Source organism: Tupaia chinensis, unplaced genomic scaffold, assembly GCF_000334495.1.
Source record: "Tupaia chinensis unplaced genomic scaffold, TupChi_1.0 Scaffold000605_1, whole genome shotgun sequence".
NCBI classification, from domain to species: domain Eukaryota; kingdom Metazoa; phylum Chordata; class Mammalia; order Scandentia; family Tupaiidae; genus Tupaia; species Tupaia belangeri.
Window position 1 is genome coordinate 2,031,500 of NW_006160123.1, and position 24,195 is coordinate 2,055,694.

Consider the following 24,195-nt stretch of genomic DNA (forward strand, 5'->3'; position numbering starts at 1 on the left):
TCAGCAATTGGGGAGTGTCCAGTGCTTTAACCACCATGCCACCTGCTGGTCCCCATGGTTAAATTATTTTTTGACAAGGGTGCTAATACCATTCAATGGCAAATAACAGTCTTCAACAAATGATGCTGGGAAAACTGGTTATCCATATGCAAAAAAAAAAAAAAAAAAAGCTTAATTCAAAGCTTAATTCAAAATGAAACGAAAATTATATGTAAGAACAAAATTATAAAACTCTAGTTAAAAGAGCTGGCAGATGGTAGGGGTAGGGGTAAGCAGTTGGTTGGGATATTACTGGACTCCCACATGGCTGACTGCCAGTTCTAGTCCTGGAAAGGGCAGCGTGCTTTCTCACTTTCCCTCTCTCTGGTCAAATTTAAAAAATAATAATGATGATGAATAAAATAAAAGAATTTTTTTTTTTAGAGAGATTTTTGCTATAGGGAGTATGTGTTTGCTGGAGAGACAGAGACAGACAGACAGAGAGAAACCAACCCCTGGGGGTATAGCCATGCTGCAATCCATTCTCTTGTCAGGATCTTGGGCATGCATACACATGCCCAGCATGAATTTTAAGTCACCAGGTCTGGGATTCGAACCGCAGTTGACTACATGGTTACGTCCAGCAACTGTTGGTCCCAAATGAAATAACTGTTCAAGGGGCTGGCAGGTGGTGTGGTGTTTAAGGGTGGCTAGACTGACATGGCTGACTGCGGTTTGAGTCCCAGACTTGGCGGCTTTCTTTCTCACTCCCCCCCCCGCCAACTCCTTCTTAGTTTTGCCTGTAAGAGGAAATGGGGGGAGGGAGGGGGACAGGTGGCGTGGTGGTTAGGGATGCTGGACTCCCACATGGCTGACCATGGTTCAAGTCCTAGACCTGAAGGTTTGCTCTCTCACTTCCCACTCTCTCCTTCTCTCTTGCTCTGTCCCTCTCTGGTCAAAATAAAAAAATGAAATAAATGAATGAATAAATAAAAAACAAAATAATTCTTTTAAAAATAAAGTTAAATAAAATAATTCTTAAAAAGTAAAAAAAACAAACAAACTTGAGTTAGAAATAAAGCAGAAAAGCTTCATTAGATTTGGTAATGATGTTTTGGATATGATACCAAAAGTATAGGTTACAAAATTTAAATATACTCTCTCAAAATTAAAAAACTTTTGTGTATCAACGGACACATCAACAGAATAAAAAGGCAACCCAAGAGCCAGCCAGCTGGCATGGTGGGTAAAGCGGGTGGGTCCCACATGGCCAACTCCAACTGCACAGTTTGATTCCTAGATCCTGGGGTTTGAAAAGCACACTAAGCATGGGACCAGCAGTTGGCATAACGGCTATGTTGCTGGACTCCCACGTAGTTGACCATGGTTCAAGTGGCTTAAACTCAGGCCGGGCGCATGTGTGTGCATGCCCAAAACTGAGAGGAGGATGGAGGAGAAGGGACTGTGGTGTGGCCATCCCCTTGGGGGGATGATTCCTTGCTTTCTGTCTCTCTGTCTCTCTCTGTCTTTCTGGTGAGCACATGCGCAACTTGCCTAAAAAAAAGGGCAAAGGACTTGAATAAACAATTCCCTAAAGAAAATGCAGAAATGGAGAACTGGCAGGTGGCATGGTGGTTAAGGTGCTGGATATTCCCACATGGCTGACCACGGTTTGAGTCCTGGACCTGGTGGCTTGCTTTCTCTCTCTTTCTCTGTGTGTGTGTGTGTGTGTGTGTGTGTGTGTGTGTGTGTTTCTCTCTGGTAAAATTAAAATAAATGAATGAATAAATAATAAATAAATAAATATTAAAAAGAAAACAAAGAAATGGACAATAAACACATGGGAAAATGCTTAGCATCATTAATCATCACAAAGTAAGACATAATACCTGTCTGTTGATGGAAATCTGTACCACTCTGAACAATTAGCCTTCTCCAACAAATAAACAAACAGAATAAGCCCACATTTGACCAATTCTCTAACCACCAATTTACAGAAAATTTAAGGGACTAGAGGGGCACATTCAATACCACCAATGGGGTACAGTCAGCTTCTCTGAGAAACTGTAAGACAATTAACCCAGTTTCTTAAGCAAATAAGGTGTAGAAGGTTGGGCTGGGAAGAGGTAAGAAGAAAAACTACAGATTAAGTGACATACAGGATGTACTAATGAAGCACAACATGCTGACCCTACTCAATGTCATGATTCAAATGACCAAATTACTATATTTTTAAAAACTGTAAAACAAATAGAGGAATTTTGAACATTGGCTACTTGACAATGTTAAGGGATTCCCAATTCCTATTTTTATCCCCAGGATGCATGAACCTACTGGAGAGAAACAGAGAGAAGTCAAGTGAGAAATCACTCCCCAGGGGGATGGCCATTACACAGTCTCTTCTCCTCCATTCTCTTCTCAAGAATTTGGGCATTCATGCACACACACCCAGTGTGATTGTATTATGTTTTATTTTTTTAAGAATTATTTTATTGGGACCAGCAGTTGACGTAATGGCTATGTCACTGGACTTTCATGTAGTCGACCGAGGCTTGAGCCCCAGACCCAGTGGCTTAAACTCACGCCGGGCGTGTGTGCGTGCGTGCCCAAGATCCCGAGAGGAGAATGGAGGAGAAGGGATTGCAGCATGGCCATCCCCCCTGAGGAGTGATTTCTTGCTTTCTGTCTCTCTGTCTTTCTGGTGAGCACATGTGCCCTATAGCAAAAACCTCTCTCTCTCAAAAAAAAAAGACTTAACTTTATGTAGTTGTTTTTGTTTGTTTGTTTGTTTGTTTGTTTTAAATTTGATCAGAGATGGGCAGAGTGAGACAGAGAAAGAGGGAGGGAAAGTGAGAAAGCAGTTGCCGGTCTGGGACTCGAACCACAGTCGGTCATGTGGGAGTCCAGCACCCTTAACCATCACACCACCTGCCTGCCCCACCCAGCATGATTTTCAAGTCACTAGGTCCAAAACTTGAACTGTGGTCAGCCACGTGGGACTCTAGCACCTTACCTACCATATCACCTGCTGGCCCTCACTATTACTATATTTTCAGATGTGAAATGATATTGTAGTTAGGTTTAAAAGAACAGTCCTTATCTTTTAGAGAGAGATAGTGAAATCATTACAGTTGCAGTATAATGGTGCCGGAATTTACTTCCTAATGGGATGGAAGAGAAAAGTACTATCTGACAAGACTGGCATGAGCTGATTGTCAAGGTTGAATGAGAGTTCATGAAAGGTCACTACGCTAGTCTTGGTACATATTTGGAAGTTTCCATAATAAAGGGCTTAAAAAGAAGAAAAGGGTCTAGCCCCATAGCACAGCAGTTAAGCACTGCACAGAGGAAGTTGGATCCCCATGGCCAACCAAGGTTCAAGTCCTGGTCCTAGCATTTTGAAAAACTCATTGGGTACTTTTATGTGCCCAGAATACTAACAGGACGGCAAAATGGAGCAAAAAGGACTTTGCTGTGATCAAGCCCCACTGGGGATGCTTTCTCTCTAATCTCTCTTTTAAACATACATATCCTATGGTATCAAAAGGGGGAGAAGGGGTTAAATTACACACCAGGCGGGCAAGTTACACAAAAGAGTCATTATATTTTCCCCACTTGCCTGTTCTGTTCTTCCGTTTTTCTCTCTCTGCTTTCAGCTCCTCCATGGCTTGAGATTTTTTATCTAGTTTTTCATCCCGTTTGGAACGCCGTTCCTTGTTGTGGGATGTTACCTGTAAAGGGAAAAATACGGCCCCTTTCACTAAAAACTGATGATTAAGATTTTTCTGTACCCAACCGGAATACATTCAATCCTCCAATACTAACCTACATTGGCTATTGAAACTTAGAACCTGTTAAAGGGGAGAGAGCATCCTCTTGTGGACAACAAGGATAGACCAGTAAAGTTAGCCCGTCTTATCTGCCTAATTAAACAGCAAACTTAAGAATTAATATGGGGGGACCAGCAGTTAGCGTAATGGCTATATTGCTGAACTCCCATGTAGTCGACCGTGGTTCGAGTACCAGACCCAGTGGCTTAAACTCATGCCGGGTGCTGTGTGTGCGTGCCCAAGATCCCAAGAGGAGAAGGGATTGTAGTGTGGCAATCTCCCCAGGGGATGATTTCTCGCTTGGTGTCTCTCTGTCTCTCTCTGTCTTTCTGGTGAGCAAATGCGCCCTGTAGCAAAAACCTCTCAAAAAAAAAAAAAAAAGAATATGGGACCAGCAGATAGCATAATTTTATGTCGCTGGACTCCCACATAGTCGACTGCAGTTCACGTCCCGAACCTGGTAGCTTAAAACTCACTCTAGGAGTGTATGTGTGCATGTTTCGCAAGAGGAGAAAGGATTGTGGCATGGCCATCCCCCACGGGGGATGATTTCTTGCTTTCTGTATCTCTCCAGTGAGCATATGCGCCCTATAGCAAAAAAGAACCCCCAAAAAACAAAAAACGAATTTCCCTAATAAACTCTGGAAAGAACACCTAAATCATAGTTAACATTTGCCAATATTATCTACAAAACTTTGCTGGGACCAACAGTTAGCGTAATGGCTATGTCGCTGGACTCCCACATAGTTGACCATGGTTTGTGTCCTGGACCCGGTGGCTTAAAACTCATGCCGGGTGCGTGTGCATGTGTGCCCAAGATCTCGAGAGGAGAATGGAGGAGAAGGGATTGCGGCGTGACCATCCCCTCTGGGGGGTGATTTCTCGCTTTCTGTCTCTCTGTCTCTGTCTGTCTGTCTGGCGAGTGCATGTGCCCTGTGGCAAAAACCTCTAAAAAAACCAATACTTTGCATGATGCAGAGATGACTAGATTAGTTTTCTTAACCAAACACAATTCTGTGGTAGGGACCTGCTTCCTGGCAGGATAGTTAAGGCAGCCGGGTCCCATCTGGCCAATAGTACGATTTGAGTCCCAGACTCAGAGGTTCAAGAAACACGCCAGCTGAGTGTAGGGGTGTGTGTGTGCTGGCACACACGTGTGTATGTGCATTTATTCCCAAAATTCCAAAAAGAGAGATAGACCAAGGAGAAGGGCATGACCTTTCCCCATGGGGTGGGGTGGGGGCTTTCTCCTCTTCTCTCTCTCAGGTAAGCTCAAATGCCCTCTAGTCTCACACACAAACACACACACACACACACACACACACACACAAGTCCATGGAATATGTGTATCATGAAAAACTGCATAGATGTCAAAAGAATTTTGGATCAAATTAAACCCGTATTATAATACCATTTTTTCACAAATTTTCTGAAGTACCCCTGTATTTACACCAAGTCTAAGATGACATACACCTGAATAAACATCCTAACAAATCTGGCACCTGGAACAGGCTGTCGATCAACTACCCCATAAGGGATGCTTACACGCTAGTGGGTTTTTTGTTTAAACACATTTTAAAAAAATTGCCACAGGGTGTATGTGCTACATAGAGATACACAGGAAGAGAGGGAAAGTGAGAAAACACCCCCCAGGAGGGATGGCCACACCACAATCCCTTCTCTATTCTTCTCCTGGGATTTTGGGACACATATGTACGTGCCCAGTGTGCTTTTCAGGCTGCTGAGACTGGTACTCAAACCATACAGTCAGGCATATAGGATTCAGTCCCCTTACCCACCACTCCACTGGCTGGCCTATATCGGGCCTCTTTTTAAATGTAGGCTTGAAGAAGTCTGAAGGAGTTAAACTGTTTAGCTAATGGCGAAGCAGTGTTGAGATCAATGAAACCTCCAGGGTCCAGATAGCATGGAATAGTTTTTTTTTTCTTCATTTTTTAAAAAAATATTTTATTGGGACCAGCAGTTAGCGTAATGGCTAACTGGACTCCCATGTAGTCGACCGCGGTTCGCATCCCAGACCTGGTGGCTTAAAACTCACACCGGGCGCGTGTGTGTGCACACCCAAATTCCCAAGAGGAGAATGGAGGAGAAGGGATGGCGGCGTGGCCATCCCCTCTGGGGGGTGATTTCTTGCTTTCTGTCTCTCTGTCTCTCTCTGTCTGGTGAGCGCACGCACCCTATAGCAAAAACCTCTCCAAAAAAAAATTATTTAACTGTTTTTATTTATTTATTCCTTTTCATTTCACCAGAGAGAGACAGAGTGAGAGAGTGAGAAAGTGAGAGAGGGAGAGAGAGAGAGAGAAAGTGAGAAAGTAAGCTACCAGGTCCATGACTCAAACCACAGTCGGCTGTGTGGGAGTCCAGTGCCCTTAACCACCACGCCATCTGCCGGTCCTGCATGGAACAGTCTTACACTGACATAGGCTGATTACATAAACCCATCTTTTATATAAACACACACACACACACACACACACACACACACACACACACACACACGGCATGCTCAAAACAGAGGTTTATTCAGTGGTCAAGTGAATCTCCTACCTGAGATTCTTGAATCTGTGTCAGCTTTTTCTTTTCCTGCTCCTCTTCTTGCTTTTTCTTTTTTTCTTTCTTTTCTTTCTTTTTGGCTGTTTTTAGTTTTTTCTTGATTTCAAATCTGGTTAAAAGATATTTGTTTGGCTTTTAAGTAGCAATGAAATATATGTAAAGACTGATTTCTAATAGATAGGAAAAAGGAAATAAGTACAGGAAAAGAGTTAATCAACATTTTGGCTTCCTGAAAGAAATTTCAATGTACCTTACACCTACGTTCTCATGGAAGAAATAAACTTTTTAAAAATTGCATTAAATTAATATAACCAAGAAAGTAACAAGATAACATCTGAGGTAGATGTTATCTACAAATCATATATCTGACAAGGATCAATAACTAAAATACACTAAAGATCTTAAACATCAAAAAGACAAATAACCTAGTTTAAAAATGAGCAAAGTGGGGAGGCCAGTAAGTAGAATTGTGGTTGAGGTGCTGGACTGCCACATGGCTAAACCACAGTTTGAGTCCTAGACCCAGTGGCTTGAAACTCATGCTAGGTACATGTGTATGCATGTCCAAAATCCCAAGAGGAGAATGAAGAAGGGGTTGAAGTGTGGCCATCCCCTCTGGGGGTGATTTCTTGCTTTCTGTCTCTCTGGCAAGCGTACGTGCCCTACAGCAAAAATTTCTCATAAAAAAAAAAAAAAGAAAAAAAAATAGCAAAGGGAGTCAGCTATTGGCATAGTGGTTAAGGGGATGGATCTTAGATGGCCACTGTGTGGTTCAGAATCCTAGACCTGGCAGGCTGAAAGTCATGCCAGGTATGTGTGCATACATGCTCAAAATTCCAAGAGGAGAATGGGGGAGAAGGGGTTACAGGGTGACCACTCACCCTGAGGGGTGATGATGTATCACTGTCTGTCTGTCCCCCACTAACCACCCCCACACCCCTCGCAAACCCTGTGAGTGCACTTGCACTATAGCAAACAAACTAACTACTAAATAATGAGCAAAGGGTTTGAACAGGGGCCAGCAGGTGGCGTGGTGGTTAAGGCAGCTGGACTCCCACATGACTGACCATAGTTTGAGTCCTGGACCTGGCAGCTTGCTTTCTCACTTTACCTCTCCCTCTATATCTCTCTGGTCAACTTTAATAAATAAATAAATAAATAAATAAATAAATAAAATAATGACAATGAATAAAATTAAATAAAATAATTCTTAAAAATAAGGTTTGAACAGATATTTTTCTAAAAACATACAAGAGGTTTTCAAAAAGTTCATGGAGGCCTGGCTTGGTGGTGCAGCAGTAACATGCTACTCAAGTGATGCTGGATCCATATGGAAGATCGCAGATTAGGCTCCTCAGTCAGCGTGTACTTGCTGGGCATGCGTGCCCACAATCCTGGCTGGCTGGGAAGGAGAGAGGGGCAAGAAGGGGGCAGATCGTGGTGTGAGACCTGTTGAGGGTGCTGGTTTTATGCACGCACACGCTCTGTCTCTCAGTCATGAATGAAATAAACTTAAAAAACAAGATCATGGAAAACACATATTATGAAAATACTATACATGGATTTCAAGTTATATTTTGTACCAAAATAAACTCATACTCCACTTCCACTTTTTCATGAATTATTTGAAGTACTTCATATAAATGGCTAATAAGGCATATAAAAAGATGCTCAAAATCATCAGTAATGAGAAAAATAGAAGATAAAATCACAGTGAAACTTCATACTCACCAGGATGAGTATTATAAATTAGAAAAAAAAAAATGACAAGTGTTAGCAAGGCTATGGAGATACTGGAATTCTTATCATTATTGCCGGGAAGGTACAATGATGTGGCGGCTATGGAAAACGGTTTTGTAGTTTCTCTAAAAGCTAAACATAGAGTTACCATACGACCCACAGTGGTCCCCTCACAGGTGTGTATCCCAAAGAACTGAAAATGGGCATTCAAATAAAAAGGTAGAAATAACCCAAATATCAATGAACACAAGAGTGGACAAACAAAACGTGACAGACACACACGCATGTGCACACAATGGGATATTCAACCATGAAAAGGAGTGAATGGCCAGCTGCAGGGGTGCTCGCTGGCTGACACAGCTGCTCCATGGGCTGAGGCCACATGAGAGGCCTGAGTTCAATTTCCTGCCTGTCCTAAAAAGCCGAAGTTGGTGGTATGTGCCTGTGGTCCCAGCTCCTAAGGAGGTTTGGGCAAAAGGATTGTGACATAGAATGACCCTATCTTAAAAGAAAAAGAAAAAGGAAGGAGTGAAGTACCAATACATTACATGGATGAACTTCAAAAACATGCTGAGTAAAAGAATGAAAGATGATTTGCTATATTATTCCATTTATATAAAACAGCAAGGACAGGAAAATCTGTATAAAGTAGATTTGTAGCTGCCTAAAGTTGAGTGGATTGAGGGGAAACAACAACTGCCAACGAGAGCTGACTTTCTTTCTGGGGTGACGAAAATGTGCCAAAATTGCGGTGATGATGGTATAGCTCTGTGACTATAAAAAACCACTGAATCTTATACACTTTAAGTGGGTTATTTTAAATAAAATTATTTTTAAAAGTTAATACTAGCTTATGCTGACATAGTATGTTCTTACAGAAATGTTCTTACGTGTTATTTCACTCAAGGCTTACAAGGAGGAGGCTGAGGCAGGAAGAGGGCAAGTGGTTTAATTCAGACTACCTGGCAGTGAGTACGCTGTGAACCTAGACCTCCGGACTGAAAATATCAGTGCTCTTTCCACAACCAGGCTGCTCTTCATGCTCTCTGACCCCACGCGAGAATCTTACCACTGAAAATGTCATCTCACTACTGGTGCTGCTGGCTGTAGAAGGGGATGCTCGTGTGCGTATACTTAATAAGACTGTTACGAAGATTAAATGGGATCCACATAAAGACTTTACGAAGTGAAAAAGATGGAGGAAATTTCTGAGATATTACATTGTACTGCCCTAAGTTACAAAGTGAGCTATAAAAAATCAGTTTTTGTGTATAGATCTGAACCTGTCTTAACTATCATCTCCCTAAACATCTCCTAGTCACTAAAAAAAAAAGTCACACTATCAGTCAACTTGGTTCATTCATATAAGGTAAAAAAATATAAATGCCACGCTAGTGTGGTCGTTAAGGCAGCTGGATCTCATGTGGCTGATTGCAAGGATCGAGTCACAGTTCCAGTGGCCAAAAAACACGCTGGATACATATGTGCACATGCCCAAAATTCTGAGAAGAGAATGGAGAAGGGACTGTGACATGGCCTTCCCCCGGGAAGTGCTTTCTCACACAACCTTCCCCCAACTCCCCTACCCCCCCATCTCCAGCAAGTGCACATGCCTTATGGCAAATATATACGTGTGTGTGTGTGTGTGTGTGTGTGTGTGTGTGTGTACACGCACTAAGTTTGAGATGAGCCCCTTGTCGCTCTTGAGCTGTTTTGGAATTTTATCATAGGGTCCCACTGGCCTTATGTGATGACTTCTTCCTCTGCGTGGGTCAGAAACAGAAGTTTTAGAAGTCACCCCTAACCAGCTGGCAGCCCCAGCACTGTGGAAGTCCTGTTTGTTCCAATACAGGTAACCTTGGAAGCATTCATATCCAAAACAAGTGTCTATTGCTTGCTGTTGACAGAAAGCCAAACATTCTTGTCTAGGATAACTCACCACACTTAATATGGTCTCCAGGAGGACAAACAGGCTCCCAGATGAAATGGAGCTAACTGCTGCCAAAGAAAATGCTTCCATTTTCCTTTCATGTTTGGTAGGTAGGGAAGGATTCTAGTTGAGGACTTTTATTTCCCCAGACAAAAGCCAAGTTTATTTTTATCTTGAAATTCTGTTAGGAGATAAGGAAGAATTTTTGCCATTTAAAATATGGCATAAGTTCAGAAAACTGAAACAGGTTCTGAATATAAAAAGCAATTTGAGTTTTAAAAAAATACAAAAACTGGGCTAGCCACTGACATCATGGTTAAGGCAGCTGGATCCCATATGGCCCATAGCGTGGTTTGAGCCCCAGACCCAGTGGCTTGAAAAACACAGCAGATGTGTCCATGTGTGCCCAAAATCTGAAAAAGAGGGAGGAATGGAAAGGAAATTATGGCATGATCATCTCCTGTGAGGGGTGCTTTCTTGCTCCTACCTCTCTCTTCTCCCTCTGCCTTTTTCTGACAAGTGAGTGTGTATGTATATGTATGTACATGTGCATATATATACATATAAACACACATATATAGTTATGTATGTGTACACATGTGTAGTACATATACACATCACACATATACACATATATACCTATATATATATGGATATGGATACTGAGTATATCTAAGTGCCAATCACTGTGTTAGGCACCAGGTACATACATATAACGTATATATACATGCACATACACACACACACACATATTGATATATATATATATATCAATAAACTGGAGCTGGCTCTGTAGCGTACTTGTTAAAGTAGCTGGATCTCAGACAGCTGCCTAGAGTTGAAATCCCAGTCTGAGAGACTTGGAGAACACACTGGATGTATCTGTGTGTGTATCCCAAATCCAGATAGAATTGAAGAATGGAAGAGAAGGGACTGCAGTGTGACCGCACCCCACCAGAGGTGCTTTCTCCTTCCCTCCCTCTCTCTCTGTCTCTCTGCCTCTTTAGCAAGTGTAGACACACTCTGGCAATTAAAAATAAAAGAAATACAAGAACCATATTAGAAAGACAGTCAAATACCTAACTTGTATATAACGAGGAGAGATTCCAAGTCTTAAATCCTATGGAGACAGAGCTCTAAATATAAATTTTGAAGAGTTATTTTCACTTGAGAGTTTGAACAATTTAGTCAATATGTAAAACATAAAAGCTAACGAACACTATTTCGTAATTTAATTTTTACATATCATTTGATATACTCCCATTTTACTTCCTTTCTTTTTAATTGCCAAAGGCTGTGTGTGCCAGAGAGATGGATAAAAGGGGGTAGGTAGCAGGTGGGATGATGGTTAAGGGCGTTAGACTTCCCACGTGGCCGAACGCGGTTCGAATCCCTGACCTGGCCGCTTGCTTTCTCACTTTCTCTCTTTCTTGCTTTCGCTCTGTCCATCTCTGGATGGACATAAAAGAATTCTTAAAGAAAAAAGAAAAGAGAGAAGAGGAAAAAAGCACTCCTAGGAGGGTATGCTCATGCCATTGTCCATTTCTCCATCCTGTCAGGATTTGGGGGGTATGCACACATACGTGCCACAATGTTTTTGTCAGCAACGTGGGATCCCACTCCTTTAACCACGAGCCAACAGAGATGGCCCCTCCATTTTACTTTGAATAATTACTGGATTTGCACTCTAAAATCAAGGCAATCTCATTTCTCAGTAAAAGTCAGGTTATGCACTTACCTTTATCAAGACAGAAACAATCTCTAATTCTCTTTAAGGTACTGCTTATAGTGTCTGAATTACAAAATTGCATAAATAATAGGAAATGTGAGGCAGGAAAGATGTTGCCCTATGTATTTCATGGAGTCAGATGGTCTCACATTTGAAATGTAGTTTGAAATACACTTACTAGCTTTGTTTTGTTTTTGTTTTTTAAGTTTGCTATAGGGTGCATACACTCGCCAGAGAAAAACAGAGGAAGAAAGTGAGAAGTGAGAAGTCACCCTATAGGACGGAAGTCATGCCACAATCCCTTTTCCACTCAGGATTTGGGGCACACACACGCATGTGCCTTGCATGGTATTTTAAAAAATTTTTTAGTATTTATTATTATTTTTAAACATTCAAATCGCTATACATCATTTGGCTTGTAAAGAGAATTTACCCAACATGAATACACCTCAGACCAGTCCAGTTGAGAATACTAGACATGTTATCATCGACAGGTAATTAAAGCACTTCTGTGTCCCACAAATGTCCTACATCTCTATTTTTTCTCCCTGAATTCCTACCCCATACTCTTCCCCTTCCCCATTCTCCTTCCACATTGTCTCCAGTGTCCATAACTATTTTCACATCCTTCAATTTTTCAATCTCTTATAGAGTGCGGACAATCAGTACCTATTAAGTCTCTCTTTCATAGCCAGGTTTGCTTCATTCAGCAAAAAATCTTCCATATTCAACCACTTTCTATCAAATGGCCTGGCATGACTTTTTAAAAAGAATTATTTATTTTATTTATCATTATTATTATGTCACATGAGTTTTTGCCAAAGAAAGACAGGCAGAGAGAAAGAGAGAGAGAGAAGGTGAGGGAGCAAGCTGCCAGGTCCAGGATTCAAACCATGGCTGGCCATGTGGGAATTCCAGAGTTTTAACCAGCACACCACCTGCTGGCCTGGTCACGATTTTTAAGCCATGGAGTCCAGGATTTGAACCATGCAGTTGGCCATGCGGGATCCAGTACCTTAACCTCCATGCCAGCTGCTGGCCTGAAATTCACTTACTAGATTGGTAAACTTTGGGCCAGTTCCTTCATCATTCATTCCACGCATATTGAGTGCATATCCGTGTGTTACCCACTGTGTTAGCAGAGCAGTAAACAAGACAAAGTCTTTGCCCTCATGAGGTTTACTCTTAGGTTTCCTCATGTTGATAGGCCTAAGTATCTACCTTTTATCAATAATCCTCATTAGTAAAACCAATGGCAGTGAGTAAACACATGGAGTCTTAAATGGAAACATATGGTTTGCTTCTCAACTTTTATTTACGTATCTCTTCCATGACTGAGACAGACAGATACTGGGAGACAGCATCCCCAACAGGGCACTGATGCCAAGATCTGGCCCTAGATTCAGCCAGCCCACGATGCCTAGTGAACTCAGGGAGGTCTCAGCACAAACCCAGAAGGAACCTTCCCACGTGGGTCAACCTCGCAGAGTGTCACATTTTACCACTGCACCACCAATCAAAACCCTGCTTCTCGTTATGTTAACAATCACATTTCCAAACATCAAGTTCCATAGTCAGATCAGATATGAAGAAGAGGGGAAGTACAAGGAACAAGACATAAACTGAAGAGGTGGGGAGGCACAACCTTACCTTCTTTTCAACACTTCTCTCTTCTCTATGCGGTTAAACAGCTCTTGCTCTCTCTCTTTTTCTGTCATCTGTTCTAGACGGGCCCTGTCTTCTTCATCTCCCATGAGGTCCTCCCCATAGCCATCATGAAACTCTTCATCTTCTGAAGAAGAGTCTGAATCTGAACTGGAAGAGGAGCTGTTGCTATCAGAATCAGACACCTCACCTGCAACGAACATCCAAACACAACATTACACTCTGCTACAAAGACAGACCACAGGTGATCCCCAGTGTTGACAGTCAATACCCTTGGCTCCCCCAGGAAAAGTAACACATAGACCTGTGCTCAGTCTGCCTCTGGTATGTGCAAACACAGGTCAGGAAAACTTAAGGTGGTTTAACGAAACAGCTTTTCTTTTAAATTCAACTTCTTTATTTTGTTTAAAAAAATATTTTATTGTATTTATTATTATTATTATTTTATTTAACTTTATTTATTATTATTATTTTCCAATTTGATCAGACAGAGAGAGAGAGGGAAAGTGAGGACACAAGCCACCAGGTCTAGAACTTGAACTGCAGTTGGCCATGTGGGAGACCAGTGCCTTTAACGACCATGCCACCTGTCGGCCCCTATTTTTATTATTTAAAAAATCTGACCAAAGACGGGGGGCGGGGGGGGGAGAAGAAGGTAACCCAAGAAAGCAAGCCACCAGGTCCAAGACTCGAACCACAGTTGGTCATGTGGGACTCCAGTGCCTTAACTACCATGTCACCTGCTGGCCCTTTAACTCCTTTATTTTAAAGAAAATTGCAGACCTACAGAAAAAGTTGTAAGTGGGGCCAGCGTTGGCATGGTGGTTAAGCTGCTGGACTCCCACACAGCTAACCATTGCTCAAGCCCTGGACCTGGAGGCTTGAAAATCTCACCAGGTACATGTGTGTGTGCATGTACAAAATCCTGAGAGGAGAATGGAGGAGAAGGAACTGTACTATGCCATGCCCCCAGGGAGTGACTTCTCACTTTCCTTCTCATTCTCTCTCTCTCACAAGCCCATGTGCCCTATGGAAAATCTTTTACTTAGATTATCCCATTGCTAACATCACCAATTTAATTTTGTTCTGTCTACACTATACATATAATGTGCACATTAAGAAAAAGTCGGGACCAGCAGTTGGTGTAATGGCTATGTTGCTGGACTCCTATGTAGTCAACTGCAATTCGAGTCCTGGACCTGCTAGCTTAAACTACACACCAGGCACATGTGTGTGCGTGCCCAAGACCCCAAGCGGAGAACCCCAGAGGGTGATTTCTTGCTTTCTGTCTCTCTCTGCCTTTCTGGCGAGCATACATGCCCTATAGCAAACACCTCTCAAAAAAAAAAAGAAAAAAAAAAGAAAGAAAAAGAAAAAAAAAAAATTTAAGGTGTGCGCATTTGCCTAAGAGAGACAGAGAAAGGGAAAGTAGAAATCATCCCAGGGAGGATGACCATGCCATAATCCTTCATTCTTCCTTCAGAATTTTGGGCATGCCTGCACACATACCCAGTGTGATTTTCAGGCCACCAGGTTTGGGACTTGAATTGTGGTTGGCCAAGCGGGAGCCCAGCACCTAAATGACCATAAAACCTGCTGCCCCCTGAAAAAAAATATATTTTAAAATTTGCTATAGGGGGGCTGGCAGGGGGTGTGGTGGTTAAGGGGGCTGGACTTCCACATGGCTGACCCCAGTTCTAGTCCCACATGGCTGACCATGGTTCAAGTCCTGGATCTGGCGACTTACTTTCTCTCTCTCTCTCACACTCACTGTCCCTCTCTGGTCAAATTTAAAATGAAGTGAAATAAATAAATAAATTTAAAATAAAAACATTCTTTAAAAAACAATTAGAAATAAAAACTGCTATAGGAGGGACGAGCAGACAGCATAGTGGTTACATTGCTGGACTCCTACATGGCTGGCCACGGTTTGAGTTCTGGATCTGGAAGTTTCAAACCCACACCGGGTGTATGTGCACGCGTGGCCACAATTCCAAGAGGAGACTAGAGAAGAGACTGTGTCATGGTATTTCGCACTCTCTGTCTTTCCAGTGAGTGCAAACATCCTCCAGCAAAAATCTCTACTTAAAAAAAAAAACTGCTTTAAGATGCATGTGCTTGTTGCAGAGAAACAGAGAGAAGGCAAGAGGGGAGGAAGCGAGACAACACCTCCCAGGGGTAAGGCCACAATGCAGTCACTTCTCCATTCTCTTGGGATTTTGGATCCAGTGTCTCTCAGTCTGCAGGGTCTGGGACTCAAACTACAAAGTCGGCCATGTGGGATCCAGGGCCACATGTTGGCCCTCTACGGAGGTTTGTATCTGGTTCAAAGATGTCCCTCCTCAGTCATACCACGCATAACCAAGAAAAAGGGAGAAGGCACTCAGAGCAGTCAGTCCAGACTAAGGCAGGAACTCCTTACAGGTCCCGAGAGTAGATTTCAGGGCTCTCACTGATCTTCAGAACTGCATGCATTTTCCTTACGTCACTCAGATTCTCAGGGGCTCCCTGAGCACTGGAAATGTTGAGGGCCACTGCTCTAAAGGCAGTCATGCTGCATGGCTGGGACCTCTCTTCCCCACCTCTTCCGCAGTATCTTCAACCATGAGTGAGATTCACCCCCAGGTCTGGGCTGCTCTGCTTACCTTCCTCAGGGGCCGAGCTCTCAGCTGAACTGTCTTTGTCTGAACTGCCTGAGGAGGCGGTTTTGTTGGCTTGTTTCTTCATGGTTCCTTTCTTCTCTATTTTTCTGGTTTTTCCTTTCTTCTTATTTTTATTGTTCCCAAATGTCCACTACAAGAAGGGAAAAAAAAAAAAACCAAAAAACTGAAATAGGAATAGAACTTAACTCAGAAAAGCTGGCAGATTCAAGAGTTAAGAGTTGCTGACAGTCATCAGAATAGAAACAGGAGTCTACTGCTTTGAACCCAAATACATTTCATATGAGGAAGATAATGATTTTTGAAACCTTGGTTAAAACTTCAATTTGGGGACCAGCAGTTAGCGTAATGGCTATGTTGTTGGACTCCCACATAGTCGACTGCGGTTCACATCCCGGATCTGGTGGCTTAAAACTCAGGCCGGGCGCGTGTGCGTGTGTGCCCAAGATCCCGAGAGGAGTATGGAGGAGAAGGGACTGTGGCGTGGCCAGCCCCCCTGGGGGGTGATTTCTTGCTTTCTGTCTGTCTGGCGAGTGCACACGCCCTATAGCAAAAACCTCTCAAAAAAAAAAAAAAAAAAAAACCCAATACTTCAATTTGGAATTTCTTTCTTTCTTTCTTTCTTTTTTTTTCAATTTGGAATTTCTTAGAAAAAGTGAGGAGACTAGAGAAGAAAGGACTGTGGCATGGCCATCCTCCCTGGGAGATGATTTCTCACTTTCTGTCTCTCTGTTTCTTCGGCAAACACACACACTGTAGCAAAAATCTCTCCCAAAAAAAAAAAGAAAAAGAAAAAAGGGTATCAACTTTACAACAGAGTTATTAACTAAAGTTCTAAGATATCTTCTGTGGCAGACAGAGATAGCAAAGACTGCTAAGGGGTGGAAGGTCTGGGTTTCAGTACACAGAAGAGGATTTGGTTTTGGGGTGGGTCTCAGGAAGGCAGGGAATGAACCTGTGACCAAAACAAAACTGCAAAAAGCACTGGGAGAGGGGACAGGGGCACTCTTTGGATGGATGGCAGCACTGGCACCAATACTAAGGAGGCAGAAAGTAAAGCGGATTGTGAAATGTGCTTGTCTATCCTAAAAAAGCTCTGCATAATTACACTGTAACATAACGTTTACACTGGATCATGAGCAGGAGTTCCTAGATGTCTACGCGTAGGGAACCTATCATTTTCCCCAGCAAAGTATCAGGCAGGCAAACACAGTTAACCATGGCAAGGCTAAAAGAAATCATCCTCGTTTTCTGGCAGTGACGACCTCCCCACGAGAATGTCTCTCACAAAGGACCTCCTTCATCCCTCTCCAGAAGAGAAGAGGAAACACAAGAAGTGCCTGGTGCAGAGCTCAAATTCCTACTTCATGGACGTGAAGTGCCCAGCATGCTATAAAATCACCACCGTCTCTCGCCAGGCACAAACGGTAGTTTTGTGCGTTGGCTGCTCTACTGTCCTCTGCCAGCCTACAGGAGGAAAAGCGAGGCTTACAGAAGGATGTTCCTTCAGGAGGAAGCAGCACTAAAAGCATCCTGACTCAGGACCAGCAGTTAGCGTAATGGTTATGTCACTGGACTCCCACGTAGTCGACCGTGGTTAGGTGTCCCAGACCCGGTGGCTTAAAACTCACGCCAGGCACATGTGTGTGTGTGCCCAAGATCCCAAGAAGAGAATGGAGGAGAAGGGATTGTGGCGTGACCATCCCCCCTGGGGGGTGATTTCTCGCTTTCTGTCTCTATGTCTCTGTCTGTCTGTCTGCCCCATAGGAAAAACCTCCCCAAAAAAAAAAAACAACACCAAAAGCATCCTGACTCAAGGTGAGTGAGAAACCATCTCAATAAACAAATTTTGGATTAAAAAAAAAAAAAGAAAGAAATCATGTTCATCCGGAGTTTAACTATAAAGCTGAAGGACCATACAATCGTTTTTAGAATTCATAAAGATGGGGCCAGCAGGTGGCATGCTGGTTGGGGCCCTGGACTCCCACATGGCTGACTGCAGTTCAAGTCCTGAACCTGGAGTCTTAAAACTCATGGCAGGCCTGTGTGTGTGCATGCCTAAAATCCCAAGGCGACAATGAAGGAGAAGGGATTGTGGTATGGCCATCCCCCTTTGAGGGTGATTTCTCACTTTTTCTCTCTGTCTCTTCAGCAAGTGCACATGCCGTATACAAGTGCACACACCCAATAGCAAAAATCTCTCTAAAAAATTAAATAAATTCAGAAAGACTATTTAGTTACTATATAAAATGTATATTTAAAAAAAGACTTAATTTTATTTATTTTTATTATCTAATTTGCTATATGGCACATGAACTTATCAGAGAGAGAGACAGAGACAGAGACAGAGGGGGGAGGGAAAGTGAGAAAGCAAGCCACCAGGTCTGGGACTGTCACGTGGGAGTCTAGGTCCTTAATCACCATGCCACCTGCTGGCCCCAAACTGTATCCCATTTGATTATTTTCTTTTTAGGTTTTTGCCACAGGGCATGTGAGCTTACTAGGGGGAGAGAGAAAGAGAGAGAGGCAAAGTGACAAATGGCCACTTTGTAATCCCTTTGCTTTCATTCTTTCAGGATTTTGGGCAAGCATTCACACATGCCTGGTATGATTTTCAACTTGTTGGGTGCGCGGCTTGAACCACAGTTAGTCATATAGGAGTCCAGCGCCTTAATCACACACCACTTGCGGGCCCCTCTCCTTTCATAATTTATCAATTTAGAATAATCTTAGGTGAAAAATAAGTTAATGAGGTAATTTATTCTATGTACTATAAAGAATAAACTTCATCTTTCTATCATTATAGACTGCAATAAAATGTATTAACACAAAATTTCTACATCTAATATTTAAATGAAAGACAAAGTCTTTACTTCTTCTCTGGTAGAATGATAAATTAACCTATTTCACAATGGCTAAGATTAAAAATAAATTTGTTTTTTGTCTTTTCTTGGGGGAATGGTGGTGGAGGGATAGTTCTGAAGAAGTTTTCATCTCAGAAATTTCCCATTTGAGCTATTCTTTCTTGGGGGAGAGGTTTTTGCTGTAGTGCATGTGTGCTTGGCAGGGAGACAGAGAGACAGAACACGAGAAATCGAAGTGGGATGGACATGCCATAATCCCTTCTCCTCTATTACTTTCTCAGGGTTTTGGGCCACATACACGCACCTGGCATGAGGTTTAAGCTTCCAGGTCTGTGGTCGACTACGTGGGAATACAGTGATGTAACCATTACACCATCTGCTGGTCCCTCATTTGAGCTACTCTTAAGAACAACAGTCTGGGGGCCAGACCCTGCAGCTTAAAACTCATGTTGGGTGCATCTGCATGTGTGCCCAAAATCCCAAGAGGAAAATGGAGGGGAAGGGTTTGTGGAGTGGCCATTCTCCCCAGGTGGTGATTTCTCACTTTGTTTTTCTCTCTCTGGCAAATGCATGTACCCTATAGCAAAAATTTCTCTAAAAAGAAAAAGAACCACAGTCTGCTCATTTACCTTGATAAAATAATGTGAAAGGATACTATTTTAATCTTCTGATTTTAATTTTAATTTACTATTAGTTATTTTGACTGCCACTTCACTGTTTTACCCCTCAACAGCTAGGTGGAAGAGACAAATGAAAATATAACAACCACATGTTCTAGAAATAACATTAAGTGGGACCAGCAGATGGTGTAATGGTTACGATGCTGGACTCCCACATAGCTGATTGTAGTCTGAGTCCCTGGTCCACTGGCTTAAACTCACGCTGGGCACATGTGCATGCATGCCCAAAATTCCAAGAGGAGAATGGAAGAGAAGGGACTGTGGCGTGCCATCCTCCTGGGCGGTGATTTCTCACTTTCTGTCTCTCTCTGTCTCTCCAGCAAGTATATGCACCTTATTGCAAAAATCTCTTTAAAAATTATTAAGTAAATGAAGTTAATTTACTTTTCCATCTGTAACATTTCAGCACCTAGATTATTACCTAGAAAGGAATCCTAATCCTTCTCCTTAAAACTGAGCTTCTAATCATCTCAGATCTTAATTATTCAAGGAAAGTAATTTTTAAGGCCAGTTTGAAAGAATTCCAAAGTGGCCAAAGTGCAAAAATCTCTTTAAAAATTATTAAGTAAATGAAGTTAATTTACTTTTCCATCTGTAACATTTCAGCACCTAGATTATTACCTAGAAAGGAATCCTAATCCTTCTCCTTAAAACTGAGCTTCTAATCATCTCAGATCTTAATTATTCAAGGAAAGTAATTTTTAAGGCCAGTTTGAAAGAATTCCAAAGTGGCCAAAGTATTTAATTTCTTAGTTAACTTAGTGAAACATATCAACTTTTTTTTAAAAGGATTATTTTAACTTTATTTATTATTTATTTTTTTAACTTGGCCAGAGAGGGACAGAGAGAGAGAGAGGGAGAGCAAGTGAGGGAAAGTGAGAAAGCAGGCTGCCAGGTCCAGTGAAGGAATGTGAGAAAGCAGGCTGCCAGGTCTAGGACTCGAACCGCAGTCAGCCATGTGGGAGTTCAGCATCCATAATCACCATGCCACTTGCTGACCCCAAAACATATCAACTACTTTGGTAACAATACAGATATTATTACAAAAGTCAGTGATATATAAAGCATCTTTTGTACTGGCTCTTGTTACAATAAATAGCACAACTCCATAGATAATAGATACTCGATATTTATTTGTAGGTTATGAAAACGGGCATGACCCAACAGTGTCTTGGCCCTCTGCGCTTCTACCCAATGGGAATATGACGAAGTTAGGAGTATAAGGTTGATCTATCAGGGTCACCTGTATGTCAGAGTGGCTAGGTCTATTTTTGCATACAGATTTGGGTTTCTCATGTGTAGCAGAGCCAAACTCTGGCCTCCCTAGAGGGGAAAAAAAGCTCATGAATCCAATGCAGGAGGTCCTAGGAAGCTATCTGGCTTTCTTACCCTTCCACCTTCTACTTGCTTCTATCTGCACAACCTGAGTTTAGCAACTGTCACTCCTTTGTGGTCTAAGATGTTTATCCCTTGTCAAGGAGAGAGAAGAGAAGGGTATAAATAGATGAAAAGAAATGCTTTAATTTAAAGGGGCTTTCTTTGCTAACTTGAAATGTAGAAAGGGAGCATTGTGTTGTTGTTTTAATCAAACAATGGTCTGCCTTTCTCTCTCTCTTTTTTAAAAAATTTGCCACAGGGCATATGTACTTGCTGGAGACAGACTGAGTAGGGGGTAAGGCACAATGGGTAAGAAAGCACCCTCTGTGGGGAATGGTCATGCCACAATTCTTTCTTCTCTATTTCTCCTTTTGGGATTTTTGGGCACACACGTGTGTGTGTGCACATGCAGGGCATATTTCTTAAGCCACCAGGTCATGGACTAAAACCACACAGTTGTCTATGTGGGAATCTGAATGCTTTAACTATCAGGAAATGGGCTGGCACTCATCTAAAACTTCTCTATTTTTCTTTTTTTTAAGAGAGAGACTGTTGCTACTGGGCACGTGCACTTGCCAGAGAGACAGAGACAGACAGACAGAAAGTGAGAAATCACTCCCCGGGGGGACGCCACACTGCAATCCTTTCTCCTCCATTATCCTCTTGGGATCTTAGGCATGCATACACACATGCCTGGCATGAGTTTTTGTTTTGTTTTGTTTTGAAGAATTATTTATTATTATTATTGTTAATATTATTTTCCACATGAGTTTTGCCAGAGAAAGATAGAGACAGAGGGAGAGTGAGAAAGCAAGCTGCCAGGTCCAGGACTCAAACCATGGCCAGCCATGTGGGAATTCCAGCACCTTAACCACCATGCCACCTGCTGGCCCTGGCATGAGTTTTAAGCCACCAGGTCCCAGACTCGAACCACAGTCAACTATGTGGGAGTCTAGCAATGTAACCATTACACCATCTGCTGATTCCTCTACTTTTCTTTTTAATCTGTCAGAGGGTGTGTATACTGTATGTCTCTCTCGTAAGCTACAGCAAAACTGTACCCTCCCGCAAAATTTATAAAAAAAAAAAAATTAATTCTGAAAATAACATATGTTCAATGTATGAAACTGAAAATACAGAAGTGCATGTATATATACACACAAACACACACATATATATTTTGTTGCTGCTGTTGTTATAATGTGCATGCACTTGCCAGAGAATCAGAGAGAGAGAGAAGATAGCGAAAAATCACTCCCTAGGGGGAATGGCCATGCTGCAATCTCTTCTCCATTCTCCTCTGAGGATCTGGGGTATGCACACACACAAGCCAGCATGTTTTTCTAGTTACTGGGTCTTGGACTAAAACCATGGAGTCAGCCATGAAGGATCCAGCTATTTTAATCACCATACCACCTAACTGGTCCTAAAAAAGTATTTTTTAAGTAATAAAAAAGATTGGGGCCAGCAAGTGGCATGGTGGTTAAGACACAGGATTTCCACATTGCTGACCACAGTTTGAGTCCCAGACCTGGCATCCTGCTTTCTCACTTTCCCTCTATATCATTCTGTCTCTCCCTATTCAGCGCATATGCCCAATAATAAATTGTAAAAACAAATGATAATAATAATAACTAAAATTAAATAATTCCTTTAAAGAAATAAGTAGAGGGACTAGCAGTTAGTGTAATGGCTACGTCGCTGGACTCCCATGTAGTCGACCACGGTTCGCGTCCCGGACCTGGTGGCTTAAACTCATGCCGGGCGCGTGTGCGTGCACACCCAAGATCCCGGGAGGAGAACGGAGAAGGGATTGCAGCGTGGCCATCCCCCCAGGGGGTGATTTCTTGCTTTCAGAGCTGTCTGTCTGGCGAGTTCACGAGCCCTATAGCAAAAACCTCTCCAAAAAAAATAAATAGGTAATTTTAAAAAATAATAAAAGAGATCACCTGTACTTCTACCACTAAAAAATAAAGAATCACTTAAAATTTGGGGGCCAGGCTCTTTGTTATTCTTTTTCTTTTTTTTAGAGGTTTTTGCTATAGGGCATGTGTACTTGCCAGAGAGACAGAGACAAAAAGCAAGAAGTCACCCCCCATGGGGGATGTCCACGCTGCAATCCCTTCTTCTCCATTCTCCTCTCGGGATCTTGGGCACGCACGCACACGCGCGTGGCGTTAGTTTAAGCCACTGGGTCTGGGACTCAAACCGCAGTAAACTACATGGGAGTACAGTGACATAGCCATTACGCCGACTGCTGGTCCCCTTTTTCCTTTTCTTTAAAAGGTTTTCGCTATAGGGTGTGTGCACTTGCCAGAGACACAGAGAGCTAAAGAGACAGAAAACAAGAAATAACCACCTGAGGGGATGGTCAGGCAGTAATCCCTTTTCTACCATTCTCTTCTCAGGATTTTGGCCCAGGCACGTGCCCGGCCTGGTTTTTAAGCTGTTGGGTCCGCGACTCAGCAGTCAACTACATGGGAGTCCAGCGATGCAACCATTATGCCATCTGCTGGTCCCTCTTTGTTATTCTTATTTATTATTCTCAGAGAAAGAAAACTGAATGGAAACTAACAAACTCCCAAAGATATTTTCCTGAAGAATAGATCACATTTGTAACATTTTACTTTTACACCTTTAAGCCAGAGATTCCTTAATGCTTTCCTGGTTTAAGCATGTATTTAAATATTTGACCAGCACCTCTTCTCCCAAGTAGACAGTGTGTAATAAACCATAAGGACACAGTCAAGACCCATGGCAGACAGAACTGATATAGAAATATCTTAATCCAGCCATTAGCCCAGAGATTATTCATCTACCCCTGAAAAAACCTTACTCTCCTGACTCTGAGAAAAAGGAAAATGAATTCTTTCATTTGCTAAAGTAGGTAGTAAATGGAGACTAAAGAATAAAGGGCCTGCAGGTGGTGTGGTGGTTAAAGGCGCTGAATTCCAACATGGCCAACCACAGTTTGAATCCCAAACCTGGTGGCTTGCTTTCTCACTTTCTTTCTCTCTCTCTCTCTCATTCTGTCCCTCTCTGGTCAAATTAAAATAAACAAATGAAGAAAGTTAAATAAAATAATTCTTTTTTTAAAAAGGAAATAAAGGGAACCAGCAGTTAGTGTAATGGCTATGTCGCTGGACCCCCCCGTACTCGACCGCAGG

At 42.3% G+C, this 24,195-nt stretch overlaps 2 protein-coding genes across 2 annotated transcripts in view; one reads left to right on the plus strand and one right to left on the minus strand.

The window, feature by feature from the left end:
- Positions 1-24,195, minus strand: part of RTF1 (RTF1 homolog, Paf1/RNA polymerase II complex component) — a 51,067-nt gene that overhangs the window by 17,853 nt on the left and 9,019 nt on the right. Inside the window, exons 2-5 of the mRNA XM_027775817.1 lie at positions 16,093-16,240; positions 13,433-13,637; positions 6,378-6,492; positions 3,599-3,710 (exon numbers count right to left, since the gene is read on the minus strand). Of these exons, the coding sequence (XP_027631618.1) occupies positions 3,599-3,710; positions 6,378-6,492; positions 13,433-13,637; positions 16,093-16,174 (514 nt within the window). The 5' untranslated portion in view covers positions 16,175-16,240. The remainder of the gene's footprint in view (positions 1-3,598; positions 3,711-6,377; positions 6,493-13,432; positions 13,638-16,092; positions 16,241-24,195) is intronic.
- LOC114009700 (40S ribosomal protein S27-like) lies at positions 17,385-17,636 on the plus strand. The gene has a single exon (XM_027775818.1). The coding sequence runs from the start codon at positions 17,385-17,387 to the stop codon at positions 17,631-17,633; it is 249 nt and encodes an 82-aa protein (XP_027631619.1). The 3' UTR covers positions 17,634-17,636.